This window comes from Acanthisitta chloris, unplaced genomic scaffold (genome assembly GCF_000695815.1).
Source record: "Acanthisitta chloris isolate BGI_N310 unplaced genomic scaffold, ASM69581v1 scaffold7264, whole genome shotgun sequence".
NCBI lineage: Eukaryota > Metazoa > Chordata > Aves > Passeriformes > Acanthisittidae > Acanthisitta > Acanthisitta chloris.
This window is the reverse complement of record NW_008667586.1, coordinates 32048-46789: the sequence shown is the minus strand read 5'-3', so window position 1 is coordinate 46789 and position 14742 is coordinate 32048. Positions and strand designations below refer to the sequence as shown.

The 14742-nt window shown below is 42.5% G+C and overlaps 1 protein-coding gene across 1 annotated transcript in view; it reads left to right on the top strand.

Annotated features, from left to right (window-relative positions):
- Nucleotides 1-1762: 1762 nt before the first annotated feature.
- The window catches only part of LOC103800182 (mitogen-activated protein kinase kinase kinase kinase 4-like), a gene marked incomplete at its 3' end in the record, with an annotated part of 43416 nt that continues 30436 nt past the window's right edge, over nt 1763-14742 (top strand). Inside the window, exons 1-2 of the mRNA XM_009072551.1 lie at nt 1763-1912; nt 4026-4091. Coding sequence (XP_009070799.1) covers nt 1763-1912; nt 4026-4091 — 216 coding nt within the window. The remainder of the gene's footprint in view (nt 1913-4025; nt 4092-14742) is intronic.

Here is a 14742-nt window from a genome sequence, read left to right as displayed (position 1 = left end):
AGCCCTGGGGTCTGCGGGGGGAGCAGCCCCGGGGTCGGGGGAGCAGCCTCGCAGCAGCTGCCCCGGCCCCGCAGCCTGCAGGCTCCAGAGGTCGCGCTCCCTTCGCTGGTGCGATCGTCCCGCGGTCGCTCTGCGCTGCCCGGCTGGGAGCGCTTCTCCGGAGAGGCTCCTTCTCCTGCCAGGATAATAAATAATTCCTCCTGACATTCCTAAAGGTGATGTGAATGCTGTGGAGAGAAAAGGAATGAGAAATGAGGATCTTCTGGAAGAAATTATGTGTGGGGGAGTTTGGCTTTTGTGGCTTTTTTTTGGTTGAGGTTTGGGGTTTTCTATCTTTTTTTCTCCTCCAAGCTGAAAAAAGTCATTATTCACCTAGTTTACTATGAATTTTTATTGTTATCCTCTTATGCTTTTAGGTTTTTAACATAATCCAAACTTTGACCGCATTAAAATCTGTGCTGTCAGTGTTTCACATCCACAGGCAGCTAAAAGGGCTGATGATGATGCCCTGAGTTCTACTTTGCCTGACCACCTGGCAACCCATCCAACCCAGGCAGTTTTTTTCTGGAGCACTGTTAACTGAAGAGGAGGGAAGAGTTCAATTGTGGCAAAAAGCAGGCAACCCCAGACAGTGAAACCAAAGCAAGCTACTTTCTAAAAATATCAGGGGAAAAAAAATGAGGGCTGGGAGAAGCCTTTGCAACAATCACATGGTGAGGAGGGTGTTCCAAACCGGAGGCAGAAAGAAGAAAGGTAGCAGGGACAGGAAAGTTTGTGAGGATGGCAAAAGGCTTCTGGCTAGGCAAGCAGAAATTTAACCTGGCTCTTCTCAGGGGTGTAAGGCAAAATAATGGAAGTTCTTTAGAGCTCTAGCAGATGAATCTAATCTCCTTAAAGAAGAAAATAGTGTCAGTTTTAAAAAGAGTCATGCTGCAAAGCAGACAGCAGGCTTTGTGTCAAAACCATCTGATTCAGAACTTCCAAAGGGTGACACGTTTTGGCCTCAACAGGAAGGGAGAAATGTCTCCTTTCAGAGGAAACCTTTTGAGCATGTCAGCAGTCTGAGGGTTGTGTTTAGCAGAAAATGGGAGGCAGGTGAGGCTCAGCTATGGAAATTTAAAGACAGGTGCCTTACGTTTGCCTTGTCTGAGGTGTTCCTGGGGCCACTGGGAGCTGCATGGTGCTGTGCTCCTGCTCCCACCAGCCTCACTGCAGGGAGGCATGGCTGTGATCATTTTCAAACCACAGGAGCTGGCCTCATTCCCCTCCAAATGGGTGTTCACCAGGACTTTCCCCTTTCCCTGGAAAGAAGGGGAGCTGTAGTTCTCTAATGTTGCTGGAGCATCTTTGCTGGGGTACTTTTGCCCTGGGCTAGTCAGGGCAGTCAGATGGCTAAAAAGCCCCTGAACTCTGCAGTATGTGCCAAGGTCCTTAGGAGAACTTGTGATTCAGACACCTGTGTCGTCTATAGCTGCAGCAATGTGAAAAGTGTGTTTTGGTAGGGCTCTTGCTGCGTGTGTTGCTTTAATTCTGCCTTGTAGAGGAGATGAATGGGGCTTGGGTGCCTCTGGGTCAGCGGCCTTGATCTTGCCTTCTCAGTGCCCTGCAGATGACTTGCAGGAAACCAAGGCAGCCACCATATGGTACAATGTATTGCAGTAATTAACCTTAGAGTAATGAATGTTCAGACCAGGATTTTGGCATCTGTCAAAGGGAACCTAGCAATTTGGCAGGTGCTGGCTGGTGAAGGGTTAGCTGGACCATGGGGCTTAAATGGGTAGCTGGGAGGAAGCACTACATCAAAGATGATACCTTAACTCTGAGACAATTAAGAAGTCGGCCCATTGTGAAGAATGCCAGCAAACGATGCAGTGCTGATATCCAAGCAAACAAGGGCAATCCAAGGACCACAGTCAGAGCCCAGATTAATATCCTTTATGACTCTTAACAAGACTCTGTTCACTATGGTGTCCTGATTAAAAGAAGAGAGATGGCCAAGTATTTTGGCTGCACTCGGAGCTGCAGAGGCTTGAGACATTAATGCTCAATTGGCTAGCAAGGACAGGGTAGGATTTTCACTATATTAAAGTCAATGCTGACATTTATCTGGATAATTGTTTGGGTTTTTCCTCGAGTGTCAGAAACCTTTAGAAGCAAACTCTTAGGATGCTAATTCAGAATGAATTTTTTTGGAGGGAGAAAGAAGCTGCTTTTGAGTTCCCTTAAATTACTATATTTGCATAATAAATAAGCTTAGAGAAGAAGAGTGAGGCCTGAGCATGTGTTTAAGTGAGTGGGACAGTTGCAAACTCCAAGTCGAAAATGCGGTTTAGGTTTTTTTGGATTTCTGTGAACTGTGAGCACTTCTGAATTCAGCGGTGCTGCTTGCTACAGGAGAGGTGTGGAAATGGGGTGCTGTTCATGCTTCACATGGAGCACAGCAGATACTGTGCATGGAAGCTCCTGTCTGGAAGAGTTCCTCAGAGTACGGTGAGTTTCACTGCATGGACCACATGCAACCCACAGCAGACTTCTGTGGGGAGGTTACATGTGGAGCAGAGGTTTGTGCCACCCACCTGTTGCTTTAGCAGTAGCAATGGATTATTTGCTGACTTCTGCTCCACTGAAGCAGAGCATATGGCTCATTTATAGCCAGACTAGTGAAAATGGAAAATGAAGAAATTAAAGCTTTACAGTCTCGATGTTAGAGGCATTCTTATGCATGTGCTTAGCTCCATATGTGAGTGTTCCCACTGATTTCCTTCTAAGTGAGGGCTTTTGGAATGGGGGTTTAAGTCTAGAAGGCTGTGTCTTAGTAACTTGTTTTAAAAATGAGAGGGGAAAAAAAAGACACAGCATGGCCTGTGTGGGTCAAAAATAAGAGATTTTGATCTACCCTATGCATTGATTTTTTTAAAAAAGTCATGTGAGGTTGACAGTGCAGGAAGTATAAGACTAAAACTCATTTAACTTAAAGACAAAACTAAATGAACTCATTAGTACTTTCTGTTGTGGAAGTCTGGGCTGTGTTGCTCTGAAAGCTATTGCCATATATCATCACAGTTGTGCCAGTAAAGGCAGAATCTGCTCAGAAAAAAAAGAAAAGCCTGTATGTTTGCCGAGGTAAACATTTCCATATCAGAAATGAAGAATTATTTATATTAAAAGATTAACTTATAAGTGGAGTGAAAAAGTAGCTTGATACCTTTAAAAAAGGATGTTTTGCAACCAGGGTCATAGAAATTGTACTTCTGAGATAATGTTTTCATCTCCTCACATCCTTCAGCAGTACCAGTAGGCATCAACTGACATGACAGATTGCTGAAACAGATGTGGTAAAACTGACACATGGAGTTAATAATATTTTATATAAATCTCTCAATGATACCATAGCAAGAAATGAGCAGAGTGATAAATGGCGTAGCCAGAAACCAAGAAACTGGTCCCTTGAGTTCTTAATGGTTTTATATAAATCTCTCCAGTGAGTTTTAACTGAAGCACCAGATTTCTTAATGGCCTCAGTCATGCAGGAGTGAACATTGCCCATGCCTTGCAACAAGATGATCTGCCTGTATCTGAGGGGCTGCAGCATCTCATTGTTGGAAGAGGACATCTGCTGCAGTGGTTGGTTTTAAAGCAACTGGTGCTTTATCAGGAGGATGGAAGTTGGTTCATGTGGAATGGTACACTGATCTGGTTCATTAATATTAGTTTGGGTTCAAAGCCAGGAGTTCAATACATCAGTCAAATCCACTTTGTTCTATTTTCAGGACAGGACAGTTGGGCATTCTCAGCCTACTGTAGTGTTACAGGTGCCTGGGATGGTGCATTTCCCTGCAGTAAGGTAACTGGGCTCAGGTGCCTTATATAGTAATTTTTTCGATTCTGTTATTTAGGTTCTTTCCTTTGCAACATTGCTGGTGCCAAGTGTTTCATAGCAGAGGACAGCAGCTCAGCCTCCAGGCTCTCTCATTTCGAAGTGGTTGCTGTAATGTAAATAATGTTATTTCATCTGCTTTTTGCAGGATCCTGCGGGAATATTTGAACTGGTGCAGGTTGTTGGAAATGGGACATATGGACAAGTCTATAAGGTTTGGATGCCTCTTTAATTTATTACGCTGTTCTTGATAAAGCTATAGTTTCTAAAGTAGAAATAAATACGATGATGGACAATATTGTTCCAGTAATGTCCTGGTTTATCTTGCTGTTGTTTCTGCATAATGCAAAATGTTGTCACCTGTGAAGCTCTGTGCCCCTTCCTTCTGTCCTGCTTTCATGAATCTCTGCTGCCACAGGTTGGCTTTTGTGCTGACTTCCCTCTGCCCTGTTTCTTTTTTTTTTTTTCTGTCCTGTGCTTATTTTCTCTTTTTCAAAATTATTAAATAGGTGTCTGGCACAAATTCACATCAGTGATGACTAAATTTGGCCTGGATTGAGTGGAGAGCTCAGCTAAGACTCAAACAGCAGTGCTCTTCAAGACAGAGGTGTCAATTAACCCTGCTCTGCAGGCAGGCAGTGAAGTATTTGATTTCCCTCATTACCTTTGTCACTGTGATATCAAAGCAGAACCACCAGTCAAGAAACTGCAGCAATTAAACGTTGTCTGCCATAACATACTGCTTCTGCACTATGCTGTGTGTGCCTTTCTGTAGTTATAAGAGCTAACCTAGAAAAGTGTTCTTTCACTGTGAAGCCTTCCCTAAAAATGATCTAAGAAGAGAAAATAGATTTCCCTCATTACCTTTGTCACTGTGATATCAAAGCAGAACCACCAGTCAAGAAACTGCAGCAATTAAACGTTGTCTGCCATAACATACTGCTTCTGCACTATGCTGTGTGTGCCTTTCTGTAGTTATAAGAGCTAACCTAGAAAAGTGTTCTTTCACTGTGAAGCCTTCCCTAAAAATGATCTAAGAAGAGAAAATAGACGTGATTAAAAAGGGGAGTCTGTGTTGTGTTGCTCCCATTTGGAGACCGACAGAGGAAGGAAAAGACCCTTTGAAGTACATCAGAAGAGTAGTGGCACAGCAGTTAGCTGTCTGGTCTTGCTTCTCCCTCAGGTCCCACTGCCCATCAAGCATCCCACTCATCAAGCCCCTGCCTGATGAGTCCTTGTGCATTGATCTCCACTGCAGAAAGAATGCAGAAGGGACCCTGGTGTAGCAGGGCTGGGCTGTCCTTTCTCCGGTGCACTGAATGTGTGTTTCACTTTGGTGTCCATCCTCTGGTGGCACATCTGCTCTAATCGTATTTTGCTTTCCCTTTGAAGCTATAGATGCTTTTTCAAAAGGTTCTGAAAAATGCTTTACAGAAGCAGTTCTGGGAAGTTTCTGTTTTCCCATACTGCTGGTTTTTTATTTATTTTCATGTCAGAAGTAGGGTCTTTCTCATGTAAGTCTTTGCAGTGGTTAAGTCTGTGTTATTGCTGATATTGTCATTCAGATAATGCACTTAGTACTACTAAATTAAAAATAGAGGCTTAGGGATTCACACAGATTAGAAACAAGGAGACATTGGGGGTGCAGGTCAGTGAAATCACAGTTTTCTACCTGTCAAAAGATCCTAAAGTTTCCGAATGTTCTGTGAAATAGTTTTGCCTTTCTTTTTGTGTCTGGATTTATTTTGTATTGGGAAAGAAAAATTCCTCTCTAAGTCATCTTTTAAGGATGTTGAGAGTGAATCAGCTGCTTAATCATGGTAGAAACAGGAAGAAGCAACATAGTTTGCTTCTCTGCTGCAAAAGAAAAGGTTTTGCTTTGTTATGTAGCTCACTGGAATGTTACTTGCCAAAATGTGTAAGACATATTGACAATGACAACTTAAAATTGTACCCAAAGACTGCTCTCCACTGAGCATGCAAGAGACCAGGGTCTGACAGCTCTGGATAATGGGTGATCTGAGTCTTGTCTCATTGTGCACTTGGACTGGCTGGAAGATCTAAGCAAGGCACTGAGAGAAAGGGTCTTACAAGGCTGGGGGCTCTGAGCAGGAGCTTTGTGCACATGCATGATGCAGTGGAGAGGGGATGGACAGTGTGTAACTCTGGCTCCATGCAAGCACACCCATAACAAAGGCTTTGTTCAGAAAAATACGTGTGATCACCGAGTGTGGGGTGTTCTGCTGAGGCTTGCTCAGGGGATGGAGCTGCTATTTGCAGGAGGATGACAATGAGCCATGAAGCTGAAGATAGATGATCACAGCTGGGCTGGACAGATACAAACTGCATGCTCAGCACTGCTGGCAGTCAGCTTGGTCTCTGCTATGAACAGTTTTCACACAGTCCAAAGCTCCAGTGTGTTTGGAAATAGTTCTGCAGGAGATGCTCAGCACCATGTGAATGTACTCAGGTGGTATCTGCCTGGTGGTATCTCCCTAGTGCTGGCCTTGCAACCACAGCATATGTCTGTTTTCTCTGAAGCAGTGCAACTGCAGTGGAACAACTGCTTCTGCAGTGGCATAAGAAGTTAGGCTGTGATATTCACTTTTCTTTTTCACTTTTGTGTAGTGTGCCCTTCGATCTGTACAATGCTGGGAGTGATGGAGTGAATGGATGGAGTTCTGGAATCATTTTGTAGTTTGTCTAGCATAGGCTTGTGATCATAAATGTTCAAGTTATAAAGTTATCTCAGTTATCCACACGCTGTACTCATATCATTAGGGCATGTTTTTATTCTCTGGAGGTGTCAGAATCTTCCATACATTCAGAAACTACACACAGTAGTTTGCATATAATCAAAGAGAAGCTTATTTCAGGCAAAATAAACTATGTCCAGGATTGCTAAATTGCTTTGTTGGCTGTGAAGGTGATTCGTATTTTAATATATGCAGCTCCCTAAAAATGAAAATAGAATTTAGAGGATTCATCATTAGATTTGGAAAACAATGTTTAACAGATTTATTCAAGAAGAGTATTGTTCATACTGAATTATTCCAGACCAGTTCCAGTTCAGTGTCTTTCAAAATCAAATGGAAGAGGTATAAATTGTACACATGCTAGAGCTGTCTAGAAATGTTGTAAAGTTGGGATTTTGCATATAATAACTGACTAAAAGGTGGCAGATTTTTTGACAACTTATGAAGTAGTAGGATGTAAATATGCCAGTACTGGCAACTTCAGCCTTTTGGAAAGTATGAAATATATATTAAAAAAAGCAGGTGGTTCTCAGAAGTCGTGAGACGTAGACTTCATTACCTCTTGAAATGACAGATTTCAGTTAATTGCTGGCTTCCAGGAGCTGGAATCTGAAGAACAATACTATGTAAGAGTAGGTTCAGAATAATGCAGTGCAAGGAGGTAGCAGGGAGTGAAGGCAGTTGGAAATACTGTGTTTGCTGGTGGTTGGACAAGTCTGAGTATTGACCCTTTCATGCCTTTTTTTTCCTGAGGTTTGAAGAGCTGAAGGTCACATTGTCTCCAGTCTCTTCTCCATCTCCACTGAATGCACACGAGAAAGAGAAGTTTCTGAACATGCTATGAACTACTTTTTGCCAGGGCTGTCCGATCTTCCCAGGCACCCTTGAGGCCAGGGACCACAAAGATTACACAGGGGACATGGCACTGCTCTCCAGAGTATGAGGGCCAGCATTTTTGAGACTTTTTTTTTTAAGAGCTACTGATCATTAAGGACCTTCAGACAGGGCAGAGCAGTGTTTTGTGCCACATAACTGTTGGTGTCACCTGGGAGGAAGTGTGGTTGTTGAACATGTCACCCACAAGTTCTTGGACTCTGCTTCCTCCCTGGGCTGAAGGTGTGGTGCCTTGGAACGCCCACTCACAGGCTGCCTGGGGAAACTTGAAACAGGTGTTGTTTGGGATGGCAGTAAAACTCAGAAAATTGTCTGGGAGATTTATAAACACCATCTTTTTGTATTTGCTAGTAGTTGCTACATTATCATGACATGGTGTGCTGTTAAAGCTGAAACATTTGAAAACATTGTGAAGCTCCTAGTGTGCTTGCAGGGGTGTCTTGCAGTGTAGGTATGTCTGTTAAGACCTGACACTGTTGTTACTTGAATAATTCTAACCCTATTCCCATTACCTCCTGAAGTTTAGCTATATGGATGCCTTATTTAATTGGCATTGTTGGGCTCTGTGGTTCTGAAGTGCTGGACAGTGATCATGTATCACTCTTGATGTAGAACAGTTGTATCTTGGTCTGTGCTTGTGCATTTAGTAATAATTAAACTGTAAGTTTGGAGGAAGTGAAATACTTTTTTCAAGACTTCAGCTGTTAGTTTCATATTCTTTGATGAGAGATGTATCTTCTGGAGGAGCCTGTTAATGCATTTTCTATCTTCCAATTTTCAGTGCTGGGTCATTTTTCTATCAGGTAAATGGTGAAAGGGAGACATGGGGGCAACTGAAACTCATACCATTTTTGAACTGTTTGGGTCAGAAAATTCCTCTTGAGCTCTGGAATAGGCTGTGGTCCTCTGAGTTCATAGTTGTTTTATTTTTTTAGTTATCAAGATGAAGAGGAATTGCTCCTAATCCTACTCATTCAACCATGCTCTGAGAATCCTCATCCTTCTAAAAAAGTTTTCATAGGCCAAATGAGGTCAACAGCAGCATCTGTGCAATCTGCTTGTTTTCTGATGTGAAGAGGCACCTGATTGGGGCTTTTTGTCTTCCTTTGTTTTAGTGATGTGGATTGGTCCTCTCCTGGGCTCGGCATTTTTGTGTGGCCTAGGGAAAGGGAGGTCAGTGTCTTTGGATAGTTCCAGGGGCTGATGTTTTTTGGCATATGATCTTGCAGACTGATGATAAACCCAGACAGATTTGCAGCTGCTGTCTGTGCAAAACAGACAGACCCTTTAATGGAGTCTGAGGGCACAGGGAGCTTGAGAGAGGTGCTCTGGTTTAGGACTGTGAGAGTCAAAAGGGAAGATGTGGTTTCCCAGTAATGCAACTGATGAGGAAGAAGCAGTGCTGTTGCTGAGGCTTGGCAGGGGTGGAAGCAGCCCTGCTTTCCTGCAGTGGCTCTGCACCACTAATATGTTTACTTCTATGTAGATGCATAAGACTCTGGATATAAAAAGGAAGCAGGGCTGAGTAAGGAACTGTATGGGGTTTTGGTGTGGTTTCTTTTAAATACAGCTGCTTCTTGGCATTGAATCCTGCTTCACTTGCTGACATGAGTTATGAGTTACTTTGCTGTTGGTGTACAGTGTCAGGAGTGTAGTGAAACATAAATATGACTTTTCAGTTTATCTTGAACGAGTTGAAAGTCTGCTAAATTCTTCATAATTCATTTCATTGAATAACTGACTGAAATAATTGAGACCAAGTTGGGAGTGGCAGGGGTAAAGCAACATGTTTTCTTTGAGACTGGGTACTGCCTGGAAAGAATCACCAGACCCTGCTAAGTTATGAAGTGTTATAGTCTGTGGACTGTACTGAAAACTTTAATTGATGGTAGCACCTCAGGCAGTGCCTGGAAGGTTAAATGTAAGAAACGTTACAGTTACATTCCGTGTAATCCAGATGGTGAACATGTATAAACTGAAAGTTTCAAAACCATCCCTGCTAGGGGTGGGTCAGGAGTAGCCACCTTCTAAAGACTGTGTCTCGGGGCTGGATTGTAATTTCAGAGTCTCGAAACTGCCACAGAGATGTTAAAAATGTCATGTGATCTTAGGTTATTTTGTTGTTGTTTGTGGTCAGTTACAGTTTTCGAGCCAGTCATAGTCTTCAAGGCACTGAGATTTTGATGAGTCAAGTAGGGAAATCTGTTGTACCTTGTAGAAATGACAAAATGCTACTTTCTGTTTCAGTAGCAGTTGGATGGAGTGCTTGTTTGTCTATTAATTTTCTTTATTTGGATTTTTAGTAGCATAGCTGATTATCTTGTCCACATGAAAAACTGGTTAATTATAGTAGGCAGCAGTGTATAAAGACATATTGCTGCAGTGTATAGGATGGAGTCAACAACTCCTTGCACAGATCCTTGAGTGCAACCAAATAATGGAGATTGTCTGGTACTCCTGACTAAGGGATTTTGTTCAAGGAGGGAGTCTGAGCTTAATATGTGCTACTACCATTGTAATAAGATCTGAAATACTATGATTCTTGTGAAGGAGTTGCCTTGAAAACTGAAGTGTGTATGGCTGTAGTACCATTAACACACTAGAGAGGGGTGGTTTGGGGTTCCAGCATTTGACTTCTTCAAACCTCTGATTTTTAAGGCTGTTTGACATGATCTTGGGTTAACCTAACTTAAAGCCCTGCTTTCAACAGAAGGTGGGACCATATGTTCCCAGAGGTCTTTTCCAATCTCGATTTGAGTACAAGACCTATGAATCTCAGTGGATGGAAGATATCTACTATCAAGCCAGCCTATTAGACTGCAAATAACTAACTTGAAGAATGCAAAAAAAAATGTAGGGGGAATTATTTTTTTTAAAATATCTATATCTAAAATAGGTACTGTATTGTGCTCATTTAGTTGTCAGAGCCAGGAGCATTTTTGTGCTGGGGTGTTTTGGGGTTGGGTATTTTTTGTTGGTTTTTTTTAAAATCTTGGCTTCCCTGATTATTTGCCTGGCAGTGCCAAACTATATTCAGGACTGGAATTTAAAATAATGGATCATACATGCGAAATTAATTAGCAAATTGTGAAGTCCTGGTTCTAGTTAGTGAATATTTCAGAAGAACTCAATTAAGATTCTTAAGAGTCAGACTAGTTTATCAAAAATAGAAGAGTAAGGATGTGAAAAAACCTCTCAGCTGTGCAGTGCCTCCATACAATAAAGGCTCTTTGACTGAACAGAGCCATGTACAGTAATTAGATGTGCCATATCAGCCATTAGAGAGTAGTAAAATCCTTGCAAATAATTTGTTGGCAGACCTGCTGCTCACAGCTCTTCCATGTTTTGGACCTGAAAGTCCATATGGAAGAGTACAATGCATTTTCATCCTAAACTGGTGGCATTTTGAGCTCACGTTGCATAATGCTTCAAATTTTGGCACTGGGTCATGCTATTTTGAAGGTAAGAGAATGTGCTAAAAATGCGCTGGTGATAATATGAGCACAGTAGGAAATAGTTCAAGCTCTTAATTCCCTGCTCAAGCACTTTGCTATGGCTTAAGCACCTCACTAGTGACATTGATTTCAGTACTTCTGACTGCACAGTAGCATCCAGAATCATGCCTACATGAAGATATACATCAGAGTCAATAGCACTTCACAAGTCTGAGTTATGCAATATCTGACCTACTCAGAAGTATTTCATTGTATATGTTATCTCTTCTTCAAAATAAATCCGCGGAATTGGGGGAAAACTTAGAAGCAACTGTCTATTTGCAGTCCAGGAAACCTCCCAGACATGTAATGAGCTATGACAGTTAATGAATAAATGATAGGCTATTACTTAATTTTAAACAGCAAAAAAATCTAGATGTTGTTTATAGATGTTTGAGGTGATTCCTATTGCAGTTTACCTTTAGTAACTACTTTTTTCAGAATGAACTGCAGAACTTTAGTGCCTTGTGAGGACATGTCACCTTATCTCTGTGTCTCTGATTCTTTCTTGGAGCTTCATGTGAATTACACTTTCCAAGTCTGCTTCAATGACCTAAAGGAGGCGTTTATGTGTTTTTGAAAGTCCTTCTTTGGTACCTCTGGGCAGTAGCTGGAAGAGCATAATAGCTGATAAAAGGAACATATCAGTTGCCTTCCAAAAGATATTGATAGCTATTGTTATGTGTAATTCATGGATTTATCCAGCATTTGGTGCTTTGAACTTGACAGTGTGATGAATCAGTCTAAAGTGTTGTGTGGAGTGTGTGCTGCTCTTCTGGCCTTTCCCATTGTCTGCATAGAAAATACGTCACCATTGTCTTCACCAGCAGTAAATATTCTCTTAAGTTTCATGCCCAGTCTTTAAGTATTTTTTCCTAAGAATGTATTTGAGTTTGTTTATGCCTGAGGAACTCATATTTTTATATAAGAATCACTGGAAATATTACTTCATAGTTTGCTCTTCAGGTATTCAACAAGTTTGCTATGCTGAACCAAATAGTTAAGTCCTGCAGGGTGAGATCTTGGGAACCAAAAGATAGTTTCTGGAATGCGTTTTATAAATCTACATTGCAATCCTGTTCTGAAGGAGGATTTTTACCTACATGTTGAGTGGGGTCTCTGGTACTCCTGTACTAGTAGTGCTTTGATGCAGGTGCTGCTGGAAGATCCAGCAGCAGAAATGTCAGTGCACAGAGAGGCAAATTCTCCCACTGAGGTCTGTAATGGATCAATGTTTTTCATTTTCAGCATGCCCAGGCCAGTGATTGTGCACTGTGGGACTGTTCACTTTAGCTCCTGTTTCACTTCAGCAACTTGAGCTCTGAAACCTCCTGCTAAGGTGTTTGCTGCACTGGCACTGTGTCCATGAGCTCAGGCTTGGTTGAACTCTGTCCTACCTCTGATTTCCTAACCTTCACCTTTTTCTGTCTGCCCCAGTACCTGATCAGTCTCTCTGCTGGGTTTTTCTCCTCTAAGTAGAATGGATGTTGGTTTGCTTGAACTGCAGAATGCATCAATAGTTCATTCCATCCTCAGTTAAGTATCTTCACTTTGGAGGTGAGCTTACATTAACTCCCAGTCAGCCTGCCTGTGAGAGCCAGCCTGCCATGAAATAGCACTGTAAGAAGCAATTATATGAGCAGCTGCTAAGCTGCAGCTGTAGAGGTGGAACTTGTGCCCTGGGAGCAGTTAAAAGCACTACCATGCTTGAGCCAGAAAGGTTTCATGTGTCCTCAGTACTTGAGCTTAGGGCAGTGCTTGGGATAGGCCTGGAACAAGCTGGTGGCAGTAGCCATTCCTTTGTTGTTGTTGCTTTTCTGGAGCAAACAGAAGTAAATAGCATTAAAAGATTTGGTTTTGTCTGTTATTTGGATTAAGTTGTGAGCGTGGTAACTTGCTGTCCTGCAAGCCGTGTGCTGATTTATGGCTGTGTGAAAGTTGCATAGAAGTCTGCCAAATCAGGCAGCAAGACTTTTGCTGCTTTTGGGGATGGGGAGTGCTGAAACACAAGGTATGTGCCTACAGCTTTACCCTGGCACTGTTGGCTGCTGTGGATGATTGCCACAGCTCCTCTTCCACACTCTCTGAATTGCCCCACAAGTAACAGAGGCCAGCACTGTGTGGACCAGTGTCTGCTGGAGGTGTGAGCACTGGGGAGTGTGGTTGGGACAACTGAGCACCACAGCTGGCAGCAGACCAGTGACCCTAGCAACTAGATCCTTGCTGCTGGGTAGAGCTCCTCCAGAGAGCACGTCTTGTGGTGTCCCCCTATGCCACATGGATTCACATTCACAGGGCTCTGTGACAATGCTGCTGGGAGTTTCTTGGGGATGTTCCAGCTCTGATTCTCTGGAGGAAAGTAGCATCTGGCCCAGCTGTGATCTTCCTGCTGGTGTTAAAGCTGAGCATGGCTGGGTCTGGTGGTGGCACAGCTTTTCAGCCTGCAGCTGCCTTGGATGGACAGCAGCAAAATCTGGGGGGACAGTGGTTGATGCTGCCCTTCTAAGGCATTTGTGGGGAAATGGAGTTTAAAAGCCAGTTTCACTTGTCAGCTGGGGTCAAGCAGCTTGTTCGTGCAGTAGGCGCAGATGCAAGTCAGCCCCTTGTCCCATCATAATGAAGTTTCTAGTAAGTGGTTTGAAATTGTAATGTCCAATTTCTACTGCAAAATTCATGAATGTGATAAAATTGTGCTTCTCCTGTCTAGTGTTCAGCTGTTCTCAGACTGCTGGCCAGTGGTAATTTTTTTGGCCTGTGCAGATCTGTGAATATGGACCTTGGGAATAAAATTCAAGAAAAAAACTATTTTTCAGCTGCTTGTCATGTACTTTTTTATTTTTTAAAGCTCTAGTGTGTTGTAAGTCAGCCCTTGTAACCTACTGACTTTGTGGGATTCCTAAAAGATTTTCAAGATTTGCTTTAGTAGCAGCTTTTAAAAGGTCATTGCTTCCCTATCCTGTTCCTCCTCCCCATGAAAACATGGAATGTTAGTAACTTCTCAGATCTTAGAGTGAGCCATCCAGAAGACATACTTGGTAGCAAACTGTGACCTTTTCAGTGTCCTGCACAGATAATGTTAACTCCTGTGTCATAGCTGGCATGTAGTCTGTGACAGTGCCTTTAGGTGTTCCCAGTAAGGAAGGTAAAGGTGAGGGAGGGGTTGATGTGGGGAGCTGTGGTTCAGGAGTTCTGGCTTCTCTTCTTGACTCTGCTTCTTGTCATTGCTGAAAAACACATGAATTTGCTGGAAACGGAGCTCTTCTTATGAGTGTAGCTGTTAAAATGGAGGCAGCCCTTGTTTTTGTAAAGCATCTTGGGATTGTGGTGAAGAGGAATTAGTGTGCTTATGGAGGTGATTTGTGAGAATTGGTTAGCAGCCACTTACTGAACAACATGCAGTTTGAAAACAGTTCCACTGGAATCCGAACATGAGTCCAACAGAAACCTTAGTGGGAAGATTTCAAGAAATGAGTTGGCTTTCATTTTCAAACTTAGCTTTGGAAATGTCAAAACATTGCATTGTGGTGAAGAGGAATTAGTGTGCTTATGGAGGTGATTTGTGAGAATTGGTTAGCAGCCACTTACTGAACAACATGCAGTTTGAAAACAGTTCCACTGGAATCCGAACATGAGTCCAACAGAAACCTTAGTGGGAAGATTTCAAGAAATGAGTTGGCTTTCATTTTCAAACTTAGCTTTGGAAATGTCAAAACATTGCATT